Below are 26,258 nucleotides of genomic sequence, written 5' to 3' on the forward strand. Positions count from 1 at the left end.
TTTGACTAACCTCACACCATGTTCGACTGATTTAGAGGAAGAGGAGGAGGAATATGACAGCTCAGTGAAAAAGGAGAAATTACAGTCTAAAATTAGTCTTGTGCATTTATCTGTGAAGGTAGCTTATTTAAGTTCTGGCGGCCTCTATGCAGGCAACATACAAGTTTAAATGACAAATCAGTTCTCCTTCTTCGAATTAATTATCTAAATATGACACCTACTGCTTAGGTGTAATTCTACCACTAACTTCATTTAATAAACTATTTCTTCCCCAAGTATTTAGTTAAAAACATCATCAACTAGAAGGAACGTGACTATACTTTTATCAGCACCACTGGCAGCAGCACAGACGGGTTTTAACGAGCTTTCATGCAGTTTCACAAGGTCTCTAAGTAGAACACGACCTTGCTGTGTGGAGTAATGTGAAACCACTTCTGAAATTAAACTGCAACAACGCTCAAAGCAGCCATTCGTACCAAGGCCAAAAAAGTTAATGAACTTTGAAATATATCATATAAACGATTTTGCACATGGCACACTTTTGTTGAAATTCACAATGCTGCCCCAATGTGGTAGGAGATATGGAACTCTTCTCCCTATTTATAACACTACTTCTACCTACCTTATTTAGTGGTCCTTGCCTATATTTTCAGTATAATTTAGGGAAACAAAGTAATTGAACTTGCAGTATTTTCTCTTAGGTGTGGTGGGAGAAACTTACGAAATAGTAATTCTGAAAATTATTAAAAACTGTAAAAGATTTTATTAATATGTAATTTATACATGGTCATTATGAATTACTATTTGTATTTTAGCTGTAATATAGAGGAAACATGAATTTACATGGATTAATTTCCTAGGCTACTAGAAGGGGACAAATGATCATATTTACCTACCAGGAATCAGATGTACGTCCTCTCAATAGTGAGGCCCAGTACCAAAAGGATACCTCAAGTCACACTTGGGGACAATCCCTCTCAATCCCGTAATAATGGCCAGCTGCAAAGATAAGTTACTTTCCCACATTCTCTCGCTCCAGAAAGCAAGACCTCTTGGGCCCAGGGTGGCGCTTAGCAGCAATGTGAAGAAGCATCTGATTCATCCTCGTTCCTGTCTTTAACCTCACGGTGATGATGGGCTTTGCTCTTTGTTTTCCCTCTGGTGTTCGCCTGGTGTGCTTAAGGATATCCTCTTAAACAGCTACACACAACCTCCAATGTGTGCCTTCTCCTACTTCTCCCTGCTACTGCCCACCAGGTCTCTCCCTTCTCACAGTGTGCCCTGTGAGTGAGTGTAACATTAGTCAGCTGCCTGTGTGGAGGGGGGAAGAGCTGTGAAATGACAAGGTCGTATAAGAAAAATAAGAACCAGAGATCAGGGTACCTGATTTCTGGTCTGAGACTAACTAAGCTATGTAACCATCACCTAATTTGGCTCTAATCTAATCTCATTTCCTCTTCTGAAAAATGATGGGAGTCAGACCGTTTCAATGACTTCTAAATGTTACAGAGCTAATGCCTTGGGTTGCTAAGTGCGTCATGAAGAGCTGGTTGAGAGGAGGAAGAAATGTCCGTTTTTATCTACCTTGTGTATTGTGGGTCTATATAAAATTTCATTTGGAAAAACAAACAAATTTAGACATCATTGGATTAAATGATCTCCAAGAGCCCTTCCAGATCTAAAATCGTATCATGGCAGGAGATTTTCTTCCAAATAAAAAAAAATACTCCCAGATTATAGATTTCTTCTGAGTAACTTTTATGTATTTTCAAAACTGCTTGACTGGTATATAATCTATGGTTTAAAATTACCTGGAAGAACACAAGACCATGAAGTTCCACTATCGAACCAGATGTCCAAGATATCCTGACCAGGCACATATTCCAAGGCATCAGGACCACCGACCTAGTAAGATAATGTAAAAACATTTTAATTATGCAAAGATAGCGATATACACAATAAAAAAAGCAAAAAGAAAAAGTCTTAAGAAAATAAAAGGATGGGGAGCCAGGGTGGCTCAGTTAGTTAAGTAGCCAACTCTTGATTTTGGCTCAGGTCACAATCTCACGGTTCATGAGACTAAGCCCTGCTTCGGGCTTTACACGGACACAGCAAGGAGCCTACTTGGAATTCTCTCTCCCACTCTCTCTGCCCCTCCCCCACTCTCTCTCAAAATAAATCAACTTAAAAATAAAATAAGAGAATCAAATGCTTACAACCATTAAATTCACATTTTAAAATGAAATTTCAAACATTTCTAAGTATTTTGCAATTAGTACAACTGCCTCATTTGTATGTGAAAGTGATTGTGGCCACTTGATTCTACACTTACTAACATAAAGTGTTTTCACTTCCTGAAATGATCTCCTAACTTGGATTCTGTTCATGTGTGATGGAATCAGTCAACTCCAATGCAGATCCTACAAAACGCTGATGTACCAAGTTAGGCACTGCTCTCTCATAGTCAACACCTACATCTGCTTAGTCAACTAAACCCGCTAAAAATCAATCTTGGCCCTCAATAAGTAAACAAATAACCCTCATACTCCCCTGCTATATTAAACACCAAGCTTCTATGGCTAGGCAAAAACGTCTACTTTCAAACTGCACTGGCTCCTGATTTATAGTGAAATGAACTCATCAACTTTACACAATGACATAAATACTTTTTAACGCTCAAGAATCCCTTGTGTTTTCATTAAGTCATGCAATGCACACGAAGGCTGTTAAACACACACAGAAATTTACCTGCGATAAGACTTCCTGAGGAAGAAGCTGCTCAGGGGGATGAGTCCACCAGACATCGCTGCCATGTTGTTCCACTAGTTTAATAACATGCTCTGTGGTTTGGCTGTTTTAGGTGGGAAAAGGCAGAACTGTTCAATTAACTACAGAGGGTAATAGTGAACATTTAAAAAATAAGAAACAGCTAAAAGAAAAAAAGAAAAACAAAGAATAGTTATTTTCCCCTATCCACAGAATATTTTATTCAAAAATATTTATTGAGAACCTCCAGTATCTTAGAGACTGTCCTAGGAACTGGAAATATAGCAGCTGACAAGACAGATAAGATTCCTGCACTAATGGAACTTACACTGTACGATCCGAGATACCTCCCTCAGAATGCCATGTAAACGAAGTAAGATGATGCACAAAAAACGCAGCACAGAGCCTAATATGCAGTAAAAAGCCAGTGAGTGCACATCAAATGAAATTGACCATATCTTTGGGAAGACACACAGTTATAAATTCTTTGAAAACTAAACTCGGGAAAATTTATACTACATTTTCTCACAGCAGTAACATACATTTAATTTATTATCACAGCTTTATTGACGTTACAACTTCCTCTAGTTGCTTTCCATGGGTCAGAGTACATGTAATGGTTAAGAGCATGGACCTTAGAACTAGACAGCTTTGGTTCCATTCCTGGCTCTTCCACTTATTACCTAATGTGACCTTGGCTACAGCACGTAACATTTCTGTATCTGTTTTTAAAATGCAGATAATAATATCATCAAGATGGCTATTAAGGATATTAATTAAGCTTATATATATAAAATGCCTAGGACAACGTCTGGCACATACTAACAAGTATTATATAAGTGTTAGTTATTATTCAAACTGATTTTGTGAAGTCAGGTAAATTTAGAGAGTAATTATGTTAACCGATCACCAAAATACAAATCTGTATTAATATTTACAGATTAAGACACACATACAAAAGCTAACTTTTGAATTATGCTCATTTCCACCACATTCCATTAGTTACTAATTCTCAGTAACTAAGAATTAACTACAGGCCCATGAGAGTCAATGGAAATGGAAAGACTAGTGAACGGGAAAAGCTTTACATTCTTTAAAATTGTTTAATGTTTATTTATTTATTTTTGAAAGAGAGCGAGCGCACAAGTGGGGGAGGGAGAGAGAGAGAGAGAGGGAGAGAGAGACAGAGACAGAATCTGAAGCAGGCTCCAGGCTCCAGGCTGTCAGCTCAGAGCCCAACACGGGACTCAAACGCATGAACTGTGAGATCCTGACCAAAGTCAAAAATCAAGACTTGGACCTTAACCACAGAGCCACCCAGGTGCCCTGAAGTCATGAGGTTTTATATTCCTGACCCGTTCCTCACTCGGGTTGGATCACATAAGGACAGGTTTCAGAATACTGTTTGGGAAATGTACTTAGGCCAGCATTTCCCAAACCATCTTTGGGGTACACGGAAAACTCCTAAAGTTAACACAGACGTACCACGAAACAGTCCACTGTGATCACACAGATTTAGGCAACTCTGATGCTGTGTCCCTCTTTGTAAGTTATGCTGTGAATTAACATATTAAGGATCCTGAGAAGTCCTGAAGCAAATGAACCAATCCCCCTTAATTTAACTCAATGCCCTGAAAAGCTTTACATTCTTAATCTGGATCTGATTCTTATTAATCATGACTATGCAAGGGCAAATCATCTACCTCTTTGGGTCTGAAAATTCACAGATGTGTATGAAAAAATTATTAAATTATTTTAAAGTATTAAAAAATTATGAAAGTAAAAATCAAATGGGTATTACAAATTATTTAGATAGGCTCAAAAAATTGAAATTTCAAATACCTAAGTTGGTATGCTAGGAAGGATAGACTGAAAAAGTATAATGTTATCAGCATCTATTTTAAAGAAGTTACAAATAACAAGAATGTTAAAACGGGCACAAGTCCATATTTCTTCTAGTCATACATTTTCGATGGACTTTAACAGTAAAGATAAACTTTTGTGATAGGAGACCATAAAAACTTTGTGCAATACCTAGTTATATGACAATATTTAGTTACATATTACTTTTTTATATAGTTTGCACAGAACATTTTAACAGTTAAGAAAATATGAACATACTATAAAAGAAAACCTAAATAACCTAATGTTATTTTTCTAAAGAAAACCTAAATAACCTAATGTTATTTTTCTAAAGAGATACTAGCAAAGTACATTTACACGTACCCAATTATAGTAGACATGATGCTCATACCAATTCTGAAATTGTCATAAAAAAGAATGATTCTAAACATGAGTGTCATTTTGACTCCTTACTTTTACAATGTTATTAGACTAATTTTAGGTAAATGGTAAAATAAAACAGTAAAACCGTTTCAAAATTGTTAGAAAGAAATAGGTTAAAAAATAACACAAAACTAAAAGCAAATGGTTCAAGTTTCATATCAACGTAGGAAATATGGTACAGCGTATTAGGATTAATATTAAAATAAAAGCATTTATGTATATACCACACATTGTACTTTTCAAAGCAGTTTACACGCACTTTTTTTAAAAGTTTATTTTTGACACACACACACACACACACACACACACACACACACAGTGAGTGGGGGAGGGGCAGAGAGAGAAGGAGACACAGAATCCAAAACAGGCTCCAAGCTCTGAGCTGTCAGCACAGAGCGTGACGCGGGACTCGAACTCCCGAACCGTGATTATGACCTGAGCCAAAGTTGGATGCTCAACCGACTGAGCCACCCAGGCGACCCTAAAGCACTATCTAATTGGAATCACAGAAAAACATATTTAGTAGCTCCTGACACATAAACCCTGTTCCCTGCCTCGGGGTTCCTTAAGTCATGAGCCTTTAAACTAAGTAACACCGGTAATGCCAGGCCTTAAAACTGTCTCCTAAATCATGGTTCGATTCTGTTTTTACTTCTCCCTTCAGCTTCTCTAACTCATCTACAAAGACAACCACTGTACCTGTGAATTCACACTTCTATTCTCTTGCCTTGCTAAGCAAAGGCAACAAAGAGTCTTATTACCCATGTGTAATGAAACCCTCAACTGGAGACGAAGTGAGGGAACAGGGCAGTCCCAGGAGATTAGTGTGCTGACAGAACACACACCAAGTCCAAAGACCGGATTCTACCCATGAATTATTAGATACTGATAGGAATACATCATATTATTTTTCTGAGCTTCAGTTTCTGTGAACACTGGGAACAGCTGTCAGAAAGAAGGCCATATGAACCTTATAATTGTAGATGACACATATCCATTTTAGGAGACCAAATTCACCTCTAATGTGACCGACAAGTTCTTTTTTTATATCCCTAAATAGATAATTCAATGAGGTTTTAGAACTATAACTAAAAATACCAAACAATAAAGATTCCCATTTTGGAGCAGACAAGTTATTAAGACAACTGTAAAGTCCCCCCAAGTTTAGTCAACTATCTCTAGTCTAAAATTATAGTTTTAATTGTTATATTTTCTTATAAAGATGAGTAATTCACTCACATAATCTAACTTTTCAGTGTAAGAAGCATTTTATATACACTTTATTTGCAAATATACTTTTTTTAAAAACTCATAAGCCTTTTGCTTCAGTGAGGAGGAAAGTTTTTGTTTTTCTTTTAGTTTCCCTAATACTTATTAAAAATGAAAAAAAATCACACAATGTCATCTACACTAATGAAAATAATCCAGTAGTAGTCAGTTTTTAAAATCTAATTTCAAAAAAGCTGTCATAAGTAAGACTACACACTTTTAAAAAAATAAACCAATATTTTCCCTCATAACACATGCATATGAATCTGGACCAAAGAATAATTTTTTCAATGTATTCAAAAGAAATATGAAACATTTTATTTTATTTATTTTTTAATGTTTTATTTTTGAGACACACACACACACAATGTGTGTGCAGGGGAGGGGCAGAAAGAGGGAGACACAGAAACCGAGCTGTCAGCACAGAGCCTGACGCGGGGCTCAAACTCACGAGCCATGAGATCATGACCTGAGCGAAGCTGGATGATTAACAGTCTAAGCCACCCAGGTTCCCCAGAAATACGAAACGTTTTAAAAAGGGAGAGAAGAAGCTCTGCCTCAATAATAGGGCAAATCTCACTAGTATTTAGAGCAAGACTTGCTTCCCTACATTATGAAATACAAGAATATCATGAACCAAATATACTTTAATAAGCATTATGCTCTGCAACTCAGTTCCGTCTTGAGATCTTACAACACTATATTACATGTATTTTTGAAAACAGGAAAAGACGCTAAAGACAATTCTGGAGCTCGGGGATAAAAACTGAACAAAATTTATGATAAGAATACAGACGTCAAAGACAACACCCTCACAATCCAAACAAATCAAAATTTAAGTGCATGGATTTGGTACCACAAAGTAAGAACTTTCTCTTGATTTGTACTCTGAGTCTCTGAATAATCTTAAAAAACTGTGGCAGAGAGTTTTAAAAACACAATTTTCAACAAAAATAAACCTACCCTGGCAACCTACAGACTTGAGGTTAACTATCCTAGATTGTAAAATAAAGATAGATTTAACATTAGTTCAAACCAAATCTGGAAGGATAACTTGGAAACAAAACAAAACAAGTGACTGCTACACTAGTGCTTAAAGGTGGTCATTGTCACTAGAATACTGTAGCAAAAACCTAGAACAGTCCAATGTCCTCGGTGGGCTGCATGGATTGGATTTTCATTCAGAGGGAACCAGGCGACCATTAAGAGCTAAGCCAGCATTTTTAATGGCTGTATACTCAGTCTTCCAAAACCAATTTAGATTATTTCTTTCTATCACCATGTTCCTTTATTATCAACTATATGAGACACCCTTATATACCTGTCTTCGTATAAGAGATGTTCATCTTCTTATTTAAGGATAAATATTTTGGAAGTATAATTTGTTCATAATGAAACTGAAATTACGCTTCAATGAGTTTTTAAAACAATTTTAAACAATATTTGTTTTAAAAACAATAAACATATCTTAGTGATAGTGAATATTCTTCAGGAAAAAATACAAGGAAAAGTCAAAATCTGTCTTTGGAAATTTAAGAATTCTTCCCTTGTGTTAATAATATCCTATACTTAACACAAACACATGGTTAACTTATAACCTAAAGATCAGTATAAATTACTGTTGATAAAAGTGGGTGAAACCACTTATCACTACATAATATATGCTTCCATTTTAATGCTGCATTTCATAAAGCAATAAATCCATCATAAAACTTTGTACTTTATGCAAGGGCCTTATCTAAACACATATATTACGTGTCCCTCCTTAGGTTTCAACCAGTGAAAATCCACTAGGTTGTATGAGCAACTGAAACACCATCCAATCATTCTGAACTTTGATATCCACTGTGCTGAAGGCTTATTTAGCACATTATCAGAAATTAAGCAGCATTAGGATTACTAAGCAAGGAAGAAACCTGCTGTCATTCCACTGTCTCCTGTGCTTTGTCTTTATTAAAGGAACAATATTAAGGCCTATAAGACAACTTTTCTTCTGCAACTTACTGGAATAAGAATGAGGTAAGAGGTTAAATGTTTCCAATTTATTTACTAAGTTTATAAATTTATTCTAGAACACAGTGAAATGTGAAGGGGGGGATTCTATTTTTAATTTAATCCTACGCTTATGTATTTAAGGTGACAGGAAACAATTTTGGAGAATTTTTTAATTGAATGATTATAAAATTTTTTCACCAAAAACGTCATTGTTATATGAGCAAGAGGGAGGTAGAGCTAGCACTCAAAGTGAACTGTAAATTCCTTGACTATTTCTAGTAAATTTCTCATAGGTTCTAGAAATCAAGGGCCAAATTCCCTAAATGCATAGATTATTGTATTAATAGTGAATTGATACAATAATCTGAAACAGAATTTAAAAATTTTTTTTAATGTTTATTTATTTTTGAGAGAGAGAGAGAGACAGACAGACAGAACACAAGCAGGGGAGGGGGAGAAAGAGGGAGACCCAGAATCTGAAGCAGGCTCCAAGCTCTGAGCTGTCAGCACACAGCCCAACGTGGGGCGCGAACCCACAAACCGTGAGATCATGACCTGAGCTGAAGTCGGAAGCTCAATGGACTGAACCACCCAGGAGCCCCTGAAATAAACAAAATTTAACAACTTCTTTTCCTTCCTAGGTAGCAAATGCTTCTAAATGTTACCTTTGTATTATGTTAAAAAGTATTTGTCTTTGTTAACTAGGAGTAGATTTCTACCTAAATTATAATGGCATTCTATTACAGATTCAGAAAAATCAATGATGTTAAGGTCAGAAACGCAATTATATCTTGAGCAAATACAAATGTGAATATGAAGTGCAGATGAGAACATTAATTCAAATCAAAGTTAAACATCAGAGTTTCAAATCTACTAGTCTCTAACCTTATTAGCAATGTGAATCAATCAAGATTTTCTTCTGTGAAACAAGTATACTTAAGACTTGAACTTACAGACTTTGGTCCAGAAAAGCAGAAGGAATGTTCTGGTATGCTTACTGGGGTTATCAAGTGTAACAGCAACTCCATGTGGACTGTGTACCAATGTCCAGTGGAGATGCTGTTACTTTTGATGATTACCAACTCACTACAATAGAAAGATCTATCCAAGAAAGACAGAAAATCGTGGTCACTTGATTCTGACTTGATTAAGGAGGAAAAAAGATAAGCCTTCACGCGGTCTTAAAAAAATTACTTACAAGTAAGTAATTAAGAATTAACATCTATCTTCTTACATTAAGTGCAATGTCACACCAAGGAACCAACAGTGGAGGAAGATTAATCTTGGGTCATCACTCAGAAATGGTGTACAGGAAAATGACCTATGAACTGACAGACAATTTGGCTAAGTCTGTCTGTCATTTCTGTAGGCCAATATTCTGTATATCTCTTCTACTTCAAAATCAGAATTCAACTAATATGATGCAAGCAACACAATGGGAGATGCACAGAAAAAAATCTGCAACATAAGCATGTATCGACTGTAAGCAGAAAATAAATAATACCTGATGAAAATCTGCTTGTGTTTTTCTGACAAAGCTATTTCACCTGGCTTAGTGACCAATCGACCTATGTACCGTTTTATTGTCATTATTGTCAAATAAACTAATTTCCTCTTCCTACTAATATATACATATGTCCACCTCCATCACTTCAAGGAAATTCCCTAAAAATCTTGTTCTCTAAACACTAAAAAAAACCCAAAAAACGAGGAACAATGACAACGGCTTATACACATTCCTTAAAAGAAAACTGTACAGTGTGGAATTTTAAATAATACCTGTGTAAACTTATGTCAACTTTAAGGTATTAAGGTATCAGCAGTCTACATTTGACCAAGCTCTCAATTATAAGAACAACATGGGCAACACTATTTAGCCCAAAGAGCCTTGGCTCCAATCTGTAATAATACTGACGAAGTCTTACAGTGACCTCCTGGCCTCCAACCTCTAGCTTTTCTTCCTAAAATATACTCTCACTCCTCATGCCTATTTAAGAATTTAAACTGCTTAACCTAGTATTCAAAACTCACTACAATTTGCCCCCACAAACCTCTCTCAGCACTTGACTTTCTAAAACCCCCCTCAACACCGGACAGTCCCATTATGGCTCCTATACATGTGCTATGCTTTCCCTGCTCCACACCCTCAGCTCCTGCTAATTCCTCCACTTGCAAAATACTTTCCTACCTAATCCTCAAGGCCCTACTCAAATGCCGCATCCTCTGTGAAGAAAGCAAATGAGCTGTTTTATGGCGATATTTGCCCAAGGCAGAACCTGCAGTTCTTCCCTGAGCCATGTTACCATAAGATGTCAGGTTCCCCATGAAACAGTGACAGAATGTATATTTCAAATTGACAAAGAACTTCTACGCAAAAAACACTAAGAACTACCTAATATGTGGCTATCGATGATTAAAACACACAAACAAACCCACTTTAATCAACATTCAAAAAAACCCTGAAACACATGCATTCATAAAAGGACCACCTAAAGAAATACTGATAACATTGACGATGAAAACTAGGAACTTTTTACAAAAATTCTGATGAACCCCAAAGTAGGAACATGCAATTCTACGTCTACAGTCTCTCGAACTCCCCATCATTACTTAGTGGCCTCCATGCCCTCAAAAACCTTATTGGATCCTCAAATGATAAAATGTGAAAATATTTATCAAAATGGGCTCAAACTTTTCATTCATGTTAAAACATAACTTAGTAAAATTTCCATTAACCAGATTAAAACAAATTACTCAGGGGTGCCTGAGTGGCTCAGTCAGCTGAGCATCCAACTCTTGGTTTTGGCTTGGGTCATGATCTCAGTTTGTGAGTTCGAGCCCCACGTCAGGCTCCACACTGACAGCCCAGAGCCTGCTTGGGATTCTCTGTCTCTCTCTCTCCCTGTCTCTCCCCCACTCGCACTGTCTCCGTCTCTCTCAAAATAAATAGATTTAAAAAAATTACTCAAAAAAAAAGGAAAACTTAGGATGTATTCTTAAAAGGAATGATTACTATTTCCCTGTCCACATCTGTTAGTAAAAGCTATACTGAATACCAAAAACCTCCCTAATTTACTAGAAGATAAACTAGCCAGACTGTTCCCTCATGAAAAGCAGGGACAATGTCAGTCTATACACTGCCTCGAGAAGAGTCTAGTGTGTGGATTAGGAAAAAAATCTTTCCACTGTTTAAGTTTTTCTACCCTGCATTGTCGACTATGTCCATGTATTATCTTCTCAAAAGAAAAAAAAGAAAAAACCTTAAAGAAAAGAGAAGAAACAGTTGGGAAGGTAATCATCACTAAAATAAACGTTAATTTTGTGCATTTAACTATGTAACAGTTTCTTAAATTTTAACGGATCTATAAATCATTATACGATGTCATTTCTATTGAAACAGTAGCCTGAAGTAAGAGAGGGACTCTGATTCCTAAAGAAAAACTGCATACTCGGATCCCCTCCTGAACGCTGTTCATCTTTGGATTCCTGACACTGGATTCTAGCACAATGCTAGGCACACAGTCAGAAACCTTGGATTCCCACAGAAAAACTATCAGAGCCTCTGCTTCTAAGTATCTATACTGAAAAACTGTAGCTGTTAAAATTTCAACCACATGAAAGGATCTTTGTGAAATTATATTTTATTCCCCCACCGAAGACTGTTATTTTATAATATGTGATTTAACGTATATCAGTTCTCAACAGTCCACTAATTTTCTACTTTTGAAGAAAACACAGCTCACTTCAAAATGCGGGGAAAAATTGGGGCACCTGAGTGTCCTGGATGGTTGGGCATGTGACTCTTGATTTGGGCTTGAGTCACAACCTCACGGTTCACGGAACTGAGCCCCACATGGGGCTTTGTGACGACACTGCGGGGCCTGCTTGGGATTCTGTCTCTCCCTCTCTCTCTGCCCCTCCCCGGCTTGTTAGCTTGCTCTCTCTCTCTTTCTCAAAATAAGTAACACTTAAACAAAATGCTTCCATTTAAAAAAAATGCTGAAAGAAATGCAGAAAGAGTTCTACCTGTTGATCAAGAATTCATCTTTGGTCTTGTGATGAAACACAGGGATTGGAACACCCCAAACTCTTTGCCTTGATATACACCAATACGGCCGTCTGTCCATCGTTTCAACCATGGCATTCAGTGCTGATCCAGGAATAAATTTCACTTTTTTTAACAATTCCTGTAATTGATGCACAAATCACATCCAGAGAGAGTAAGCAGAACATATTTTCCACAACTTCCACTATTTATTCTCATAGCTCTTTATTTTGGATGTTTATAGTCATTTACATGTCTCCCTCCCCACACCCAAAAAATTAAACTAAAAAACAGATTTCAGAGTAAATGAAGCAAAGTTAAAAGAAGGCCACAAAGGATCTAATAAATAACACTGAGAACAGACTTCACCTTTAGAGGATGGGACAAGAGATTTTCTACTGATTTCCAAACACCCTGGATCAAAACTGGTAATACTAGGGTTAGTAGAAGTATTATACTTAGTTAAACCACAGTTAAAATACATTCAAACATGACTGCAACAATAATTTTTAAGTACTTACTTAAAAAATAAGCTGCTGTTTTAGGCTGATAAACAAGGGCTGCAATATAACCTAATTTCACATACTATGGTTTACAACACAGAAAACACTCTGAAAATCACACTTTCTATTTATTTGCTCTCTCGCAAGAACTTCCTCTACCTTCAGCCCCCCAAAAAGTTGTTTTTTATTTCATTTCATTTGTCAGTTACCAAAAGATGAATTATATAAGAAAAATGTTTGGTAATAATCTCAAGAAAGGACAAATATGTCAACTTCATTTTTAAGAATCGAGCCATTAATTAAGCATTTTTCTGCTTGCAGAGCGATTTAAATATTTTCCTCACTTAACCTCAACTACAAGAAATCCCCTCCCTCAAAACCTACTGGAAGAATGGCAACATATGCGATTCAATTTGATTCATCCTTGGTTTGAAAATCCAAGAAATATGAATACAGACTGGATGTTTGATTTTGTTAAGCAATAACTATTACTTTTATAAGATGGTAACAATGGCATTTGAATTATGTTTAAATAGTCTTTATCTTTCAGGTATACATACTGAAATATTTATGAAGACATAAGGCCTGAAATTTGCTTCACAATAATCCAATGGGTGGAGAGTGAAAGGAAGGTGGTAGGAGGGGTGCAGACAAAATAAAATTGGCCAGAAGGTGATTAATGTTGAATTTGGATAGGAGAAACATGCAGTACATTATTCTATTACTGCAATGAGAAACTGAAAATTATCTGTGAAGGAATCAAAACCAAAACGAAACAAAACACTAGGCTCCAGCATTCTGCATCAGACTTAGATGTTCTTCAATCAAAAATCTGTGCAGAGCTGAAGTTACAAAACTTAACATTTACAACAAAGGAAAACAGGCTTCACAGGAATGCAAACAATAAAACAGTCCGTACGATAGTTGTCCACTCTATACAAACACAGAAAATGTAAACTGCGTGCCCGGCTTTGGCAAGGGCTTCAAATTGCCAAGTCAACAAATAAACCAACTGTTTACAGTTATATGTTAAGATGAAAGCAGTAACATAAAGTATCTTCATTATCAGCCTGGCTAACAAATATATATTTGAGCTCTTTCATTCAACAGAATTAAGTTGTTTACAACACACACACACACACACACACACACACACACACACAGATACATATACTATGTGGTGAATGAAGGAGCTCAAATATATATTAATATTTAGAATACCCATTTTAAAGTCTTTGTTAAGTCAAAGCAACAATTTTTTGAATGGACTGCAATTTCAATCTTAAGGAAGCAAAGAGTTTTTAAAGAGTTTTACTGAAATGTTTACTATGTGCCAGACACTGGTCTGGAACCCTCATTCACTTACCCCACGAGGTAGGCATCATTATCAACTTTATATAGATGAGGAAACTGAGGTTCTGAGAGGCTAACCACCTCCTGAACTCACATCTGTCCTAACTCTATATTACTTTCACTATACTGGGCAGGAAATTGGGGCATGTCACTTAACCTCTTTAAGCCACACGTGTATAATGAAGGAATGGAAATCCAAGATCCTTCTAAATCTAAAACTATAATTTTATGAAACCAAATCACATCACCAAATCATAATAGCAGCAATCCCTTCTATTCCCCAAATCCTACTTCAACCTCCCATGCAATCCTTTCATACTGAGGGAATTAAAACCCAATGCTCACAACAGATTGTCTCGTATACCTTGGCTGTAGCCTTGATATCTGTGATATTTACAAACCACTGCTTGCTGGCACGAATAACCACTGGTTTCTTAGTCCTCCAGTCATAGGGATAGCTGTGTACCAATTTCTCCTCTTTCAACAAATGTTTTGAAGCCTGAAGCATCTTTATAACTTTGAAAAAATCAATAACAATTTACATTAGAATTAAAAAGTACTATGAAAATCCTAATAGCTCTGTAATTCCCAGGGAGTACTAATCTGAACCAGTAGGTACCAGTTGGTAAGAGTAGCTACAGAGGCATAATCTGGGAATCTCTTGGCAAAAAAAAGCAGAGACTACAAAACCTTAAGTAGACTCTAAATTAAGCCATTCCCATGGCTCTTCATTCCAAAGGAAAGATAAATAGGATATATCTAAAATTCTACGTTTGAAATTCATAGCCATAATCTTTCATACCATGAATCTTAAAATGGTCTCCAAAGAATCCAAAAGAAACCAGCTATAGTGGGTTGAATTTATCCCCCCAAATGATATGTTCACATCCTAACCCTTAGTACTTGTGAATGTGACCATATTTGGAAATAGGGTCTTTGCAGATGTAATCTAGTTAAGATGAGGTCACATTGGATTAGAGTAGGCCCTGAATCCAATGACTAGTGTCCTAATAAGAGGGGAGGATAGAGACACACAAGAGCAAAGGACTTGGGACAACAGAGGCAAAGATTAGAGTGATACCAAGGAAAGCTAAGGATAACCAGAAACCACCAGAAGTTAGGAAGAAACAAGGAAGGATTCTTCCATAGAGCATTCAGAGGGAGCAAGGCCCTGCCAAACCACTGATTTCAGACTTCTAGCCTCCGGAACTGTGAGAATAAATTTCTGTTGTTTTAAGCTGGTAGATTTATGGTAATTTGTTACAGTAGTTCTAGGAAAGTAATACACCATGTTTAATTAGCCTTAGTCTTAGTGTGGGCGAAGAAAGGTCTTAACAGTACCTGGTCCTTGGGTCTATAACTATAAAAAGTCAAAAAGACAAGTCAAGGCTGGAGGACCCCGAAGATCATAGTACATAAACAGCGCTGCACAGGGGATCAGTGATTTACAAGAGGGTTAGAAAAACAGTAGTGTCTGATACACGGTCAGCACCTAGCCTCAAGCTTGATTTTATTTCTCCACAAAACTAATACAGCCATAGTCATAAAATAACACCACTCCCTGTTGACTGCCCTGCTTTGCTTAAACAGAACAATTTTAAAGCAAAAGATGAACAAGTCCCAACTTCCATTTTAAACCATGCAGTAAAATAAAATACAATTTCAGATTTTTGTTTCTAATGAGAGTGTAAGATGGGAGAAGAGCCAGCAAAGCTTACTGCTGGCTGCTTTTCAGAAAATATCTATTTATCATAATAACACATGCAACACTCACCCACATCTGTTCCCTCTTCAAGGACAGCCTTGTTTTCAAGTTCAGGACCTGCAACTTCTGTGAAAACTCCATCTTCATCCACTAAACAATCCTACAAAGGGTTATTTTCAACAACAAAGTACCAAGATATTTTATCTTATGACAATACCCGGCAAAACAATCTATATAAAACATATCAGTACAGTCTTTCACTGCACTGAAAATCTGGATACTTCTTAGTTAATAGAAATTTGTGGATTTACACATTTAAACCACAAAAGGCAAATGTCTTTTTTGTTTTTGTTTTTGAGACATAGGGCGCGCACAAGCGCACAAGCACACAAGCAGGGGAGGAGCAGAGGGAGAGCAAGAAAGAGAATCTTAAGCAGGCTCCACGCAGCGGAAAAGTCTGACGCAGAGTCTGACGCAGGGCCTTGATCTCACAACTGTCAGATCATGACCTGAGCCAAAATGAAGAATCAGACGCTTAACAGACTGTACCACTCTGGCACCCCAAAAGGCACAATGTCTTATTAAAACAAATACCTGAAGTTTAATTAAAAAAAAAAAAAAGTAAAATCCTCAACAAAATATTAGCAAACTGAATCTAATAATACATTTTTAAAAAATCACACACCGTAATCATTTGAGATTTATTCCTGTATGCAAGTGTGGTTCAAGATTCACAAAACAACCAACATGGCGTCACATCAATAAGACAAAGGATAAAAACCATTATGATCATTTCAACAGATGGAGAAAAAGCATCTGACAAAGTACAACATCCATTCACGATAAAAACCCTCTGTAAAGTAGTAAAGAAAACATACCTTAACATAATAAATCCTGTATACGAAAAACTCACAGCCAACAATGTACTCAATGGGGAACAACTGAGAGCTTTTCTCCTAAGGTCAGGAACAAGACAAGGAAGTCCACTCCCACCACTTTTATTCAACATAGTACTGGAAGTCCTAACCATAGCAATTAGACAACATAAAGAAATAAAAGGCATCCAAATTGCTAAGAAAGAAATAAAACTCTCATTATTTGCAGATGACACGATACTATATATATATAACCTTAAAGACTCCACCAAAAAACTGCTAGAGCTGATACATGAATGCAGTAAAGTCACAGAAATCTGTTGCATTCCTATACACTAATGATGAAGCAGCAGAAAGTGAAATTACGAAACCAATCCCATTTAAAATTGTACTAAAAATAATAAATTATCTAGGAATAAACTTAACCATAAGTGAAAGACCTGTCCTCTAAAAACTGTAAAACAGTGATGAAAGAAATTCAAGATGATGCCAAGAAATGGAAAGACATTCTATGTTCATGGGTTGGAAGAACAAATATTGTTAAAATGTCTATACTCCCCAAAGCAATCTACAGATTTAATGCAATCTCTATCAAAATGCCAACAGCATTTTTCACAGAAGTAGAACAAAAAATATTAAAATTTGTATGGAACTAGACCTAAGACCTCTAATAGCCAATGCAATCTTAAAAAAGAAAAACAGGGGCGCCTGGGTGGCTTAGACGGTTAAGCGTCCAACTTTGGCTCAGGTCATGATCTCATGGTTCATGAGTTCAAGCACCGCATCGGGCTCTGTGCTGATAGCTCGGAGCCTGGAGCCTGCTTCGGATTCTGTGTCTCCCTCTCTCTGCCCCTCCCCCTCTAATGCTCTGTCTCTGTCTCTCTCCCTCTCTCTTAAAAATAAACATTAGAAAAATTTTTAAAAAGAAAAACAAAACTGGAGGTATCACAATTCCAGATTTCAAGTTATGTTACGAAGTGGTAGTAATTGTATGGTACTGGCATAAAAATAGACACATAGAGGAATGGAATAGAACAGAAAACCCAGAAGTAAGCTGACAATTATATAGTTAATTAATCTTCGACAAAGGAGGAATGAATATACCATGGGAAAAAGTCTCTTCAACAAATTTTTCCAGTTGGACAGTTACATGCAAAATTACGAAACTGGACCACTTTCTTCCACCATACACAAAAACAAACTCAAAATGGATTAAAGACCTAAATGTAAGACCTGAAATCATAAAAATCTTTGAAGAGAACATAGGCAGTAACCTCTCTGACATCGACTGCAGCAAATTTTTTCTAGAGAGGTCTCTTGAGGCAAGGGAAACAAAAGCAAAAATAAACTATGGGGACTACACCAAAATAAAAAGTTTCTTCACAGAGAAGGAAACAACCAAAAAAACTAAATGGCAAAATACTAAATGGGATAAGACACTTGTAAATGACATATCTGATAAAGGGTTAGTATCCAAAATATATGAAGAACTTATAAAAAACTCAACACCGCAAAAATAATCCAATTAAAATTGGGCAGAAGACATGAACAGACATTTCTCCAAAGAAGACATCCAGATGGCCAAAAGACATGAAAAGATGCTCAACATCACTCATCATCAGGGAAATGCAAATCAAAACTACAAAGAGGTATCACTGCACAACTATCAGAATGGCTAAAATCAAAAGGCAAGAAACAGCAAGTGTTGGCAAAGACAGGGAGAAAAAGGAACCCTCGTGCATTGTTAGTAGAAATGCAAACCCGTGCAGCCACTGTGGAAACAGTATGGAGTTTCCTCAAAATGTTAAAAACAGAACTACCCTATAATCTGGTAATCACACTACTGAGTATTTACCCAAAAACATTAAAAAAAAACCATGAATTCAGGAGCGCCTGGGTGGCTCAGTACACACACACACACACACACACACACACACACACACACAGGAATATTATTCAGCCATAAAAAAGAATGAAATCTTGCCATTTATAACAACACGGATATATCTAGAGTATAATGCTAAGCAAAATAAGTCAGTCAAAAAAGACAAATACCATATGATCTCACTCATATGTGGAATCTAAGAAACAAACAAAAGGCAAAAAGAGAGAGACAGACACTAAGAAACAGACTCTTAACTACTGAGAACAAACTGATGGTTACCAGAGGGGAGGGGGGAGGAGGGGATGGAGGAAATAGGGGTGGGGATTAAAGAGTACACTTTTGATGATGAAAAATAAAATAATTTTTTAAAAAGTTAAATATACTAAAAATATCTTTAACTTGGTCTCTATTAATGTCCAGATCAATTGTAATGTACATATATTGTGCTGACTTTGGGACTCACTTTTAACTAAAGGAAAAAACTCCCTAAGTAACTGACATGTATAACATAAATTTAAAGAGGACTGTTTAAAAACAAACTGCTCTTTCAAACAGAAAGAGAAAAAATTCTCCCCATTTAATACGTATTTTTCAATTCTAATTCTGTGCTGATTTTGTGTTAATTCTCCAAAATCTTTCTCAATTAGTATGAATTAACGAGGCATTAGGGTACTGAACAAACCCCAGCATTTCACAACTTAATTGTGACAAAAATGATTGCTTATCACCAAAACATAAAGATGTTAATTAGGATTTATCACTTTAATTCTACAAAAGCAACAATTAAAAAAGGAAAGAAAAGAGGAAAAGTACCGTGGACAGGTTGTGTTGAGAAGCTACACTGTAATCTTCCATACCATGGGCTGGGGCTGTGTGAACCAACCCTGTTCCTTTTGTCATGGTCACATGATTTGCAGGTAAAAGAGGAGAGGCTTTACCAGGAATTAAAGGATGAGTACAAGTACCATTTTCCAAATCTACACCTGTGGGGGAAAAAAAAAACCATAATTAAGAATTATCTTACGTAACAATGTTTCTACCTCTTTAAGAGTAGCAAGAGAGTAGCAAGTGAAAAGTGCAGGATCTTCCAGGCACCTGGGTGGCTCAGTCAATTAAGTGTCCGATTCTTGATTTTTGGCTCAGGATATGATCTCACCATCGTTGAGAATGAGCCCCATGTTGTACTCAGCATGGAGCACAAAGCCTGCTTGGAATTCTCTCTCCTCTCACTGCCCCTCCCCTGCTCATTCTCCCTCTCTTTCAAAATAAATAAATAAACTTCAATTAAAAAAAAAAAAGAGGGGTGCCTGCGTGGCTAAATCAGTTAGGCTTTTGACTTTGGCTCGGGTCATAATCTCACGGTCCATGAGTTAGAGCCCCACATCAGGCTCTATGTTGACGGCTCAGAGTCTGTAGCCTGCTTCAGATTCTGTGTCTCCCTCTCTGTCTGCCCCTCCCCTGCTCATGCTCAATTTCTCTCTCTCTCTTTCTCTCTCTCAAGAAAAATAAACATTAAAACAAATTAAAAGAAAAAAAAAGAAAAGTGCAGGATCTGGAATAAGACTGGCCTCAAACTTGGCTTCCCTTTTTACTTGCACTGTGACCTTTAGGAACCTATAGTATGTAGAAAATTACAGTTCCCATCTCAGAGGGTTGCCATGAGGATAAATTGAGGTAATACATTTTAAGTATTTGGGGGCACTTAGCACAATAACTGCCACACAGTAAATGATTTAAAATATTAGCAATTATTGGGGCGCCTGGGTGGCTCAGTCGGTTAAGCGTCCGACTTCGGCTCAGGTCATGATCTCGCGGTCTGTGGGTTCAAGCCCCGCGTCAGGCTCTGTGCTGACAGCTCAGAGCCTGGAGCCTGCTTCAGATTCTGTGTCTCCCTCTCTCTCTGACCCTCCCCCATTCATGCTCTGTCTCTCTCTGTCTCAAAAATAAATAAATGTTTAAAAAATTAAAAAAAAATAATATTAGCAATTATTATAACAGACAACACAAATGAGCCCAAGATTTCTCTAACTTATGTACAGCTATGCACCTTTTGGAATATAAGGATAAAGAAATTAGAACAGATCAATGACCAACAGGTTCTAACACTATCTCTATGGGAATTAACTGTTGTTGCTTTTCATGTTACCCTAAAAAGGTAAGAGATGATAAATAATACCTAACAGTCAGTAGGTACCTACCATGTACTGGGTTCAACATAAATTCTTACTTCATCTTCATAATACTACCAAACACCTAATATTATCTGCAATTTATAAATCAGAAAACAAGAAAATGTAGGCAATATGCCTGGTGTTACATGGCTAATAAATGACTGAATCCAACTTCCAAAGCAAGTATGACTCTAACATTCTGTATAACCCCAGCCTTTTTAATAATACATCGTATCCACCATCTGTCAATTTTCCCACACTATCAGTAATGTTTCTCACCTTTACTGCTTCTTGAGTTGGATTCTATAAATTAATCTTTCATATGCTCTAAAAACAACAGAAATAAATAAGTCCCCAAACTTTAAAAAGATTACCTGGTTCTACTTATGTATTTACCAAGATGTACTAGGTAAGTCTGTTAAGTCTATCTACTCTTCAATAATTAAAGAAATTTCAATGGTCCCCTTACTCCTAAGATCTTCCCCACAAATCATCCTTCATCTTTCTAAACTAAATAATATTAACTTAAAAAAAAAAAAATCTGTCCTCACAGAGCAACGTCTCCACTTTTACGATCCTTCCTTTCTGGCTGTAGAGGAATAAGACGTAACCGATTCAATATCACCAAAAGAATACAAATCTTTTAATTTTAACATTTCATAGATAGCCCTGTTGCTGATTTCATTTTGATTATAACAGTATATGAATAAAAAGGCTTGAGAAAAATTAACATTCCCTTATAACTGATGGCAATGAACTCCCTTTTCTGAAAATAAATCACAAGTTCTCCTCACTGTTGGACTTGGATGACTTGGCATTTTATTCCTAGAAAATGCTTAAATTACTAGGAAAAACTTGAATACTTCAGGATACATGTTTTCCAAGATAATTCATAATGCTGTCAATGAAGAGAATTGTTAATATTGATTTTTTCACTTTGATCCTTTCTTTAAGTTAGATTTGCAAGTAAGACAAGTCCCTGTGACCCTATGTTGTACTTCTCAAGCATTTTTAGTATGGAAATGAAAGGTTTAGGGCAAAGTAAACTTCACCCATTAACCTTCCTTTATCTCCATCCTTAGCATATCTGCCACTCAATATTCTCTCTCCCCTCCCAACAAAGATCTTTGGTCAATAAGAAACAATTTATATTTTTCTGTAAATAAAAGCTATCCTACACAAATTATTACATTTTAGCTGTTCAACATTCCTACCACTTTAATAAGTTAATAAGCTATCCGTCATCAGTTTATTTGCCACAGATGAGAAGTGTACCTACTCCTCTAAAATGTGGTGTCTCAAAAAGGCAACCCAATAATTCTCTGACATAATAATTTGAAACAATTATCCAATCTAGAAAGATGACCTTAAATTTAACCTGAGTACTTTCAAACACCTCATGGGAATGCCATTTAGCTTCTGCAACAACATCTAACTTTTCAGTGAAATCTGTACTACCTTCTGTGCTTAAAAAAGGGATAGGAGAGGGTTATGGGGTAAAGAATACGCTGGATCCTCTAACTTACTTACGGCACCAACAAGGACCAAATGGTATTAAATACCAAACATTTTGTAGCTTCTTTCCTGCTTTTGACATAAAACCCTCTTATTTTTGTTAAGACCGCTTCAACTTCTAATTGGCCTGCACCTAAAATGATACATTTAGGTCTATGGCCATACCACCCTGAACACGCCCAATCTCGTCTAAAATGATGCATTTAGAGGGCTTCTTTATTTGACTAGGCAATCTTTCCATTTCGGGGTATCTCTACTCATCCTACTCATGTGATTTTTCTCTTTAAGTAAGAAATTCAAGAAACGCAAAGATGTATCACCCCTAAAGATAAAAGGTAATTTTAAACTTCCCTAGATTTTGGGGTGCCCTGGGTGGCTCCGCTGATTAAGTGTCCAACTTTGGCTCAGGTCAGGATCTCACAGTTCGTGAGTTCAAGCCCTGCATTGGGCTCTGAGCTTTCAGGAGCCTGCTTTGGATTCTGTGTCTCCCTTTTTCTCTGTGCCTCCCCTGCTCACGCTCTGTCTCTCTCTCTCAAAAATAAACAAACATTAAAATAAATTAAAATAAATAAATGGACTTCCCTAGATCTTAGTAATTATATTTCAAAATCAATCAATACTTCAGAAGTTACAAATTACAGCTTACTAAGGATTTTTTTGACAGAAGAACAATCTCAGGAATAATTTTCTGAATTTATTAAATTTCCTCACTAAAATCATATACCAAAAAATAAACATATTTAATTCCTTCCCTGTGTCTCTGACTAAATCAGATAACAAGAATTTTTGGTGACTCAATTTTGAGTAAAATTTTATTTTTTTGTTTTTAATTTTTAAGGAATTTTTATTGTAAGTAGGCTCCATGCCCAATGTGGGGCTTGAACTCATGACCCTGAGATCAAGAGTCACATGCTCTACTGACTGAGCCAGGAGGCATCCTTTGAATAAAATTTTAAAAGGATACTTGTACACTCTACATTGTACAAAGGACATTTATCTAATTTTTCATTAGGTATTTACCAGATATACTGTTATGTTTTTGTTAATGTTCATATTTTCTAGACTCTTATCGCATTTAATATATATTTTCCTTCAGTGTAATCAATGTGAAATATATTCTACAAAAACAGAGGCCATATCTGTTTCAATTTACAATGAGAAATGTTCAGCCAAATACTAAACTCAAATCACATGGATACTCTGATGACTGTGATGGTCAGAGTTTCTATAAATCTTCACCTGAAAATGTTGAAATAACTTCAAGTGTTGTTTCCAAAACAGAAGCAATGGATGTTACTTTATCTGCAGCAAGTATGTACAGGTCCCCAGATTTGGAACATTTCACAACAGCATACCTAAAATAAAATTTTAGGAGAAAATTACTAATAATGAAAAAGAAAAGCCACAGCTATTTTAAATGTTTTACATCATTTTAGGAAAACTAACTTCAAAATAAAAAAAAAAAGCACTACTTTCAAAGAACTTCATCCCTTACATTTGTTTTCCAAAAAAGCTGCACGTGAGGTCTTAAATGGAATCACCTAAAGCTTAATAAAACCTATATGAACATAATAACTATGTTATAATTCACCGAATTTTAAGAGAACAATGATGAAATAAATCCAAAATAATGCTAATGATGAAACTGCTCCTATTTGTGGATAAAACAAAAAATACAGCAATAAACTTACTTTGAGTCTGGCATATAACAAACAGCTTGATTGGCAGGAATTGTCCAAGGCTGGGTGGTCCAGACTAAAAAACTAACAGGAGATGAACCATCTGTGAAAACAAAATTTTAACTTTTTTTTTTAATGTTTATTCATTTTTGAGAAACAGAGAGAGACAGAACATGAGCAGGGAAGGGGCAGAGAGAGAGGGAAACACAGAATCCAAAGCAGGCTCCAGGCTCTGAACTGTCAGCACAGAGCCTGACGCGGGGCTCTGGCGCTTGAACTCACAAACTGTGAGATCATGACCCGAGCTGAAGTTGGACGCTCTACCGACTGAGCCACCCAGGCACCCCTGTGAAAATAAAATTTTAAATATGCTACCAAATGTTACACTTCTGTAACTTGAATACATTTCAAGCAATGAATAAATCTTACCTATGAGAGATACCAACTTGGGAGAAGGTTTCAAGAGAGGGAATTTTACATATATTGAGCGACTGACATGTTCAGGATTATACTCAAGTTCTGCTTCAGCCAATGCAGTCCTAAGGTTTAAGAATATTACATATAAATATTTGAAGGCCTCACAAAATTCTCCACTTTCACTACCAAAAACACATACATACCTTGATGAAGGAGACCAAAACACAGGTTTGTAAGATCGATAAATCAAGCCCTATGAAAGACAAATACATATGAAAGCTGGAATTTTGTAACACATAATTTAACATACTCAAAGAAAAAAAATACTTCATTACCTTCTCATACATTTGGTAGAAAAGTCTCAACTGTTTGGCCTCATATTTTCCATCAAATGTATAGTAGCAATTATTCCAATCCGCCATTATTCCCCAACGAATAAATGCTGATCTCTGTTTCTCAATTGCTGCTTCAGCAAATGATCTAGCTAAAAAACAAATTTAAGAAAGACAAAAAAAAAAAAAAAAGCATCTGAAAACCAATAAATTCAAACTCTTTTTTTTTAATGTTTATTTTTTTTGAGAGAGAGAGAGTGAGCGAGTGAGCGAGTGAACAAGCCGGGGAAGGGCTTCCAGTGCAAAACATGATGTGGGGTTCAAACTCACGACCGTGAGATCATGACCTGAGCCAGAACCAAGAGTTGGATGCTCAACCAACTGAGCCACCCAGGAGCCCCAGTAAATTCAAACTCTTGAAGATGGTTTAGTATGTAGGTCTCTAAAAGCAGGTACTGTACATAGTATACATTACAAAATGTATATAATAGGGAAATTATTTTGAAAGTTAAAGGTGTCCAGAAGATAACTAAAACAAATTCTAGAATTAATTAGAATTTCAAAACTATTCTTCAGACTTTATACAATGAACTTTACATTTAGAAAAAATAAACTGGAAAAATTATTTTTCGTATTTCTTAATTTGGGAAAAGGTAAGAGTAATTTTTATTTCATTATACACAGAAAAAGTAATCAGTACATCTAGTTTAGGCCATTAACACGAAGATGTTTCACAGTGATGTCAAAAATCTTCACAATCATATCTAAATATATGATAATTTAAGAACAGAAGATTCCTCCCTCACCCAGCTACTAAAGGATCAAATAAGAGATTAATTTAAAAAATATATACGCATTTTAGAACTGACTTTTAGTCTAGCACCTGAAATAGGTCAACAAACTCCAGCTAGGAAAGTAAATAAAAACACTGAGCACAATAATTTCACAAAATATGAACATCAAAAAATTGAAAAATGTACGTGGACATGCTCACAAACCTTTCCTCAGTCTCTGAACGTAAGTTCTCACAAAAGTCACTTAAACGAGATCTGAATTTTCTGTAACAAAAACTGGTTTCTAATAGATACCATTATAACCAAAAAAACCAAAACCAAAAAACAACAGAAAGTCTCTTTGATTAAGTCCTGACTTTTCCTAGGGACCAGTGTTTATGAATAACCATTTTAAAAAAGAAATAGGGACTATTTACCTTTTTCTCTAATTTCTACAGCTGAAAGATTCTGAGCTTTTCCACCAAGTTCTGACAATACTTTTATTTCAATGGGTAACCCATGACAATCCCAGCCTGGCACAAAATGTATTTTGGAACCTCTCATCATATGGTATCGATTGGCTATATCCTTCAAAATCTGCAAAGATAAAATGATAATCATCATTCACACATAAAGCACACGTGGCTTACCATTACATTACTTTAGTGTCATTGTAAAACACTGGGAAA

At 36.2% G+C, this 26,258-nt stretch overlaps 1 protein-coding gene across 1 annotated transcript in view; it reads right to left on the minus strand.

Moving 5' to 3' along the window:
• The window catches only part of IARS2 (isoleucyl-tRNA synthetase 2, mitochondrial), a 66,596-nt gene that overhangs the window by 20,441 nt on the left and 19,897 nt on the right, over window positions 1-26,258 (minus strand). Inside the window, exons 3-14 of the mRNA XM_047076553.1 lie at window positions 26,007-26,166; window positions 24,800-24,948; window positions 24,668-24,717; window positions 24,477-24,586; window positions 24,060-24,150; window positions 23,608-23,723; window positions 19,496-19,665; window positions 15,992-16,082; window positions 14,582-14,733; window positions 12,343-12,503; window positions 2,749-2,851; window positions 1,812-1,905 (exon numbers count right to left, since the gene is read on the minus strand). Of these exons, the coding sequence (XP_046932509.1) occupies window positions 1,812-1,905; window positions 2,749-2,851; window positions 12,343-12,503; window positions 14,582-14,733; window positions 15,992-16,082; window positions 19,496-19,665; window positions 23,608-23,723; window positions 24,060-24,150; window positions 24,477-24,586; window positions 24,668-24,717; window positions 24,800-24,948; window positions 26,007-26,166 (1,447 nt within the window). The remainder of the gene's footprint in view (window positions 1-1,811; window positions 1,906-2,748; window positions 2,852-12,342; window positions 12,504-14,581; window positions 14,734-15,991; window positions 16,083-19,495; window positions 19,666-23,607; window positions 23,724-24,059; window positions 24,151-24,476; window positions 24,587-24,667; window positions 24,718-24,799; window positions 24,949-26,006; window positions 26,167-26,258) is intronic.

This window comes from Lynx rufus, unplaced genomic scaffold (genome assembly GCF_022079265.1).
Source record: "Lynx rufus isolate CCGP_SWC_20201006 ecotype Redwood Valley unplaced genomic scaffold, mLynRuf1.p SCAF_15, whole genome shotgun sequence".
NCBI classification, from domain to species: Eukaryota; Metazoa; Chordata; class Mammalia; order Carnivora; family Felidae; genus Lynx; species Lynx rufus.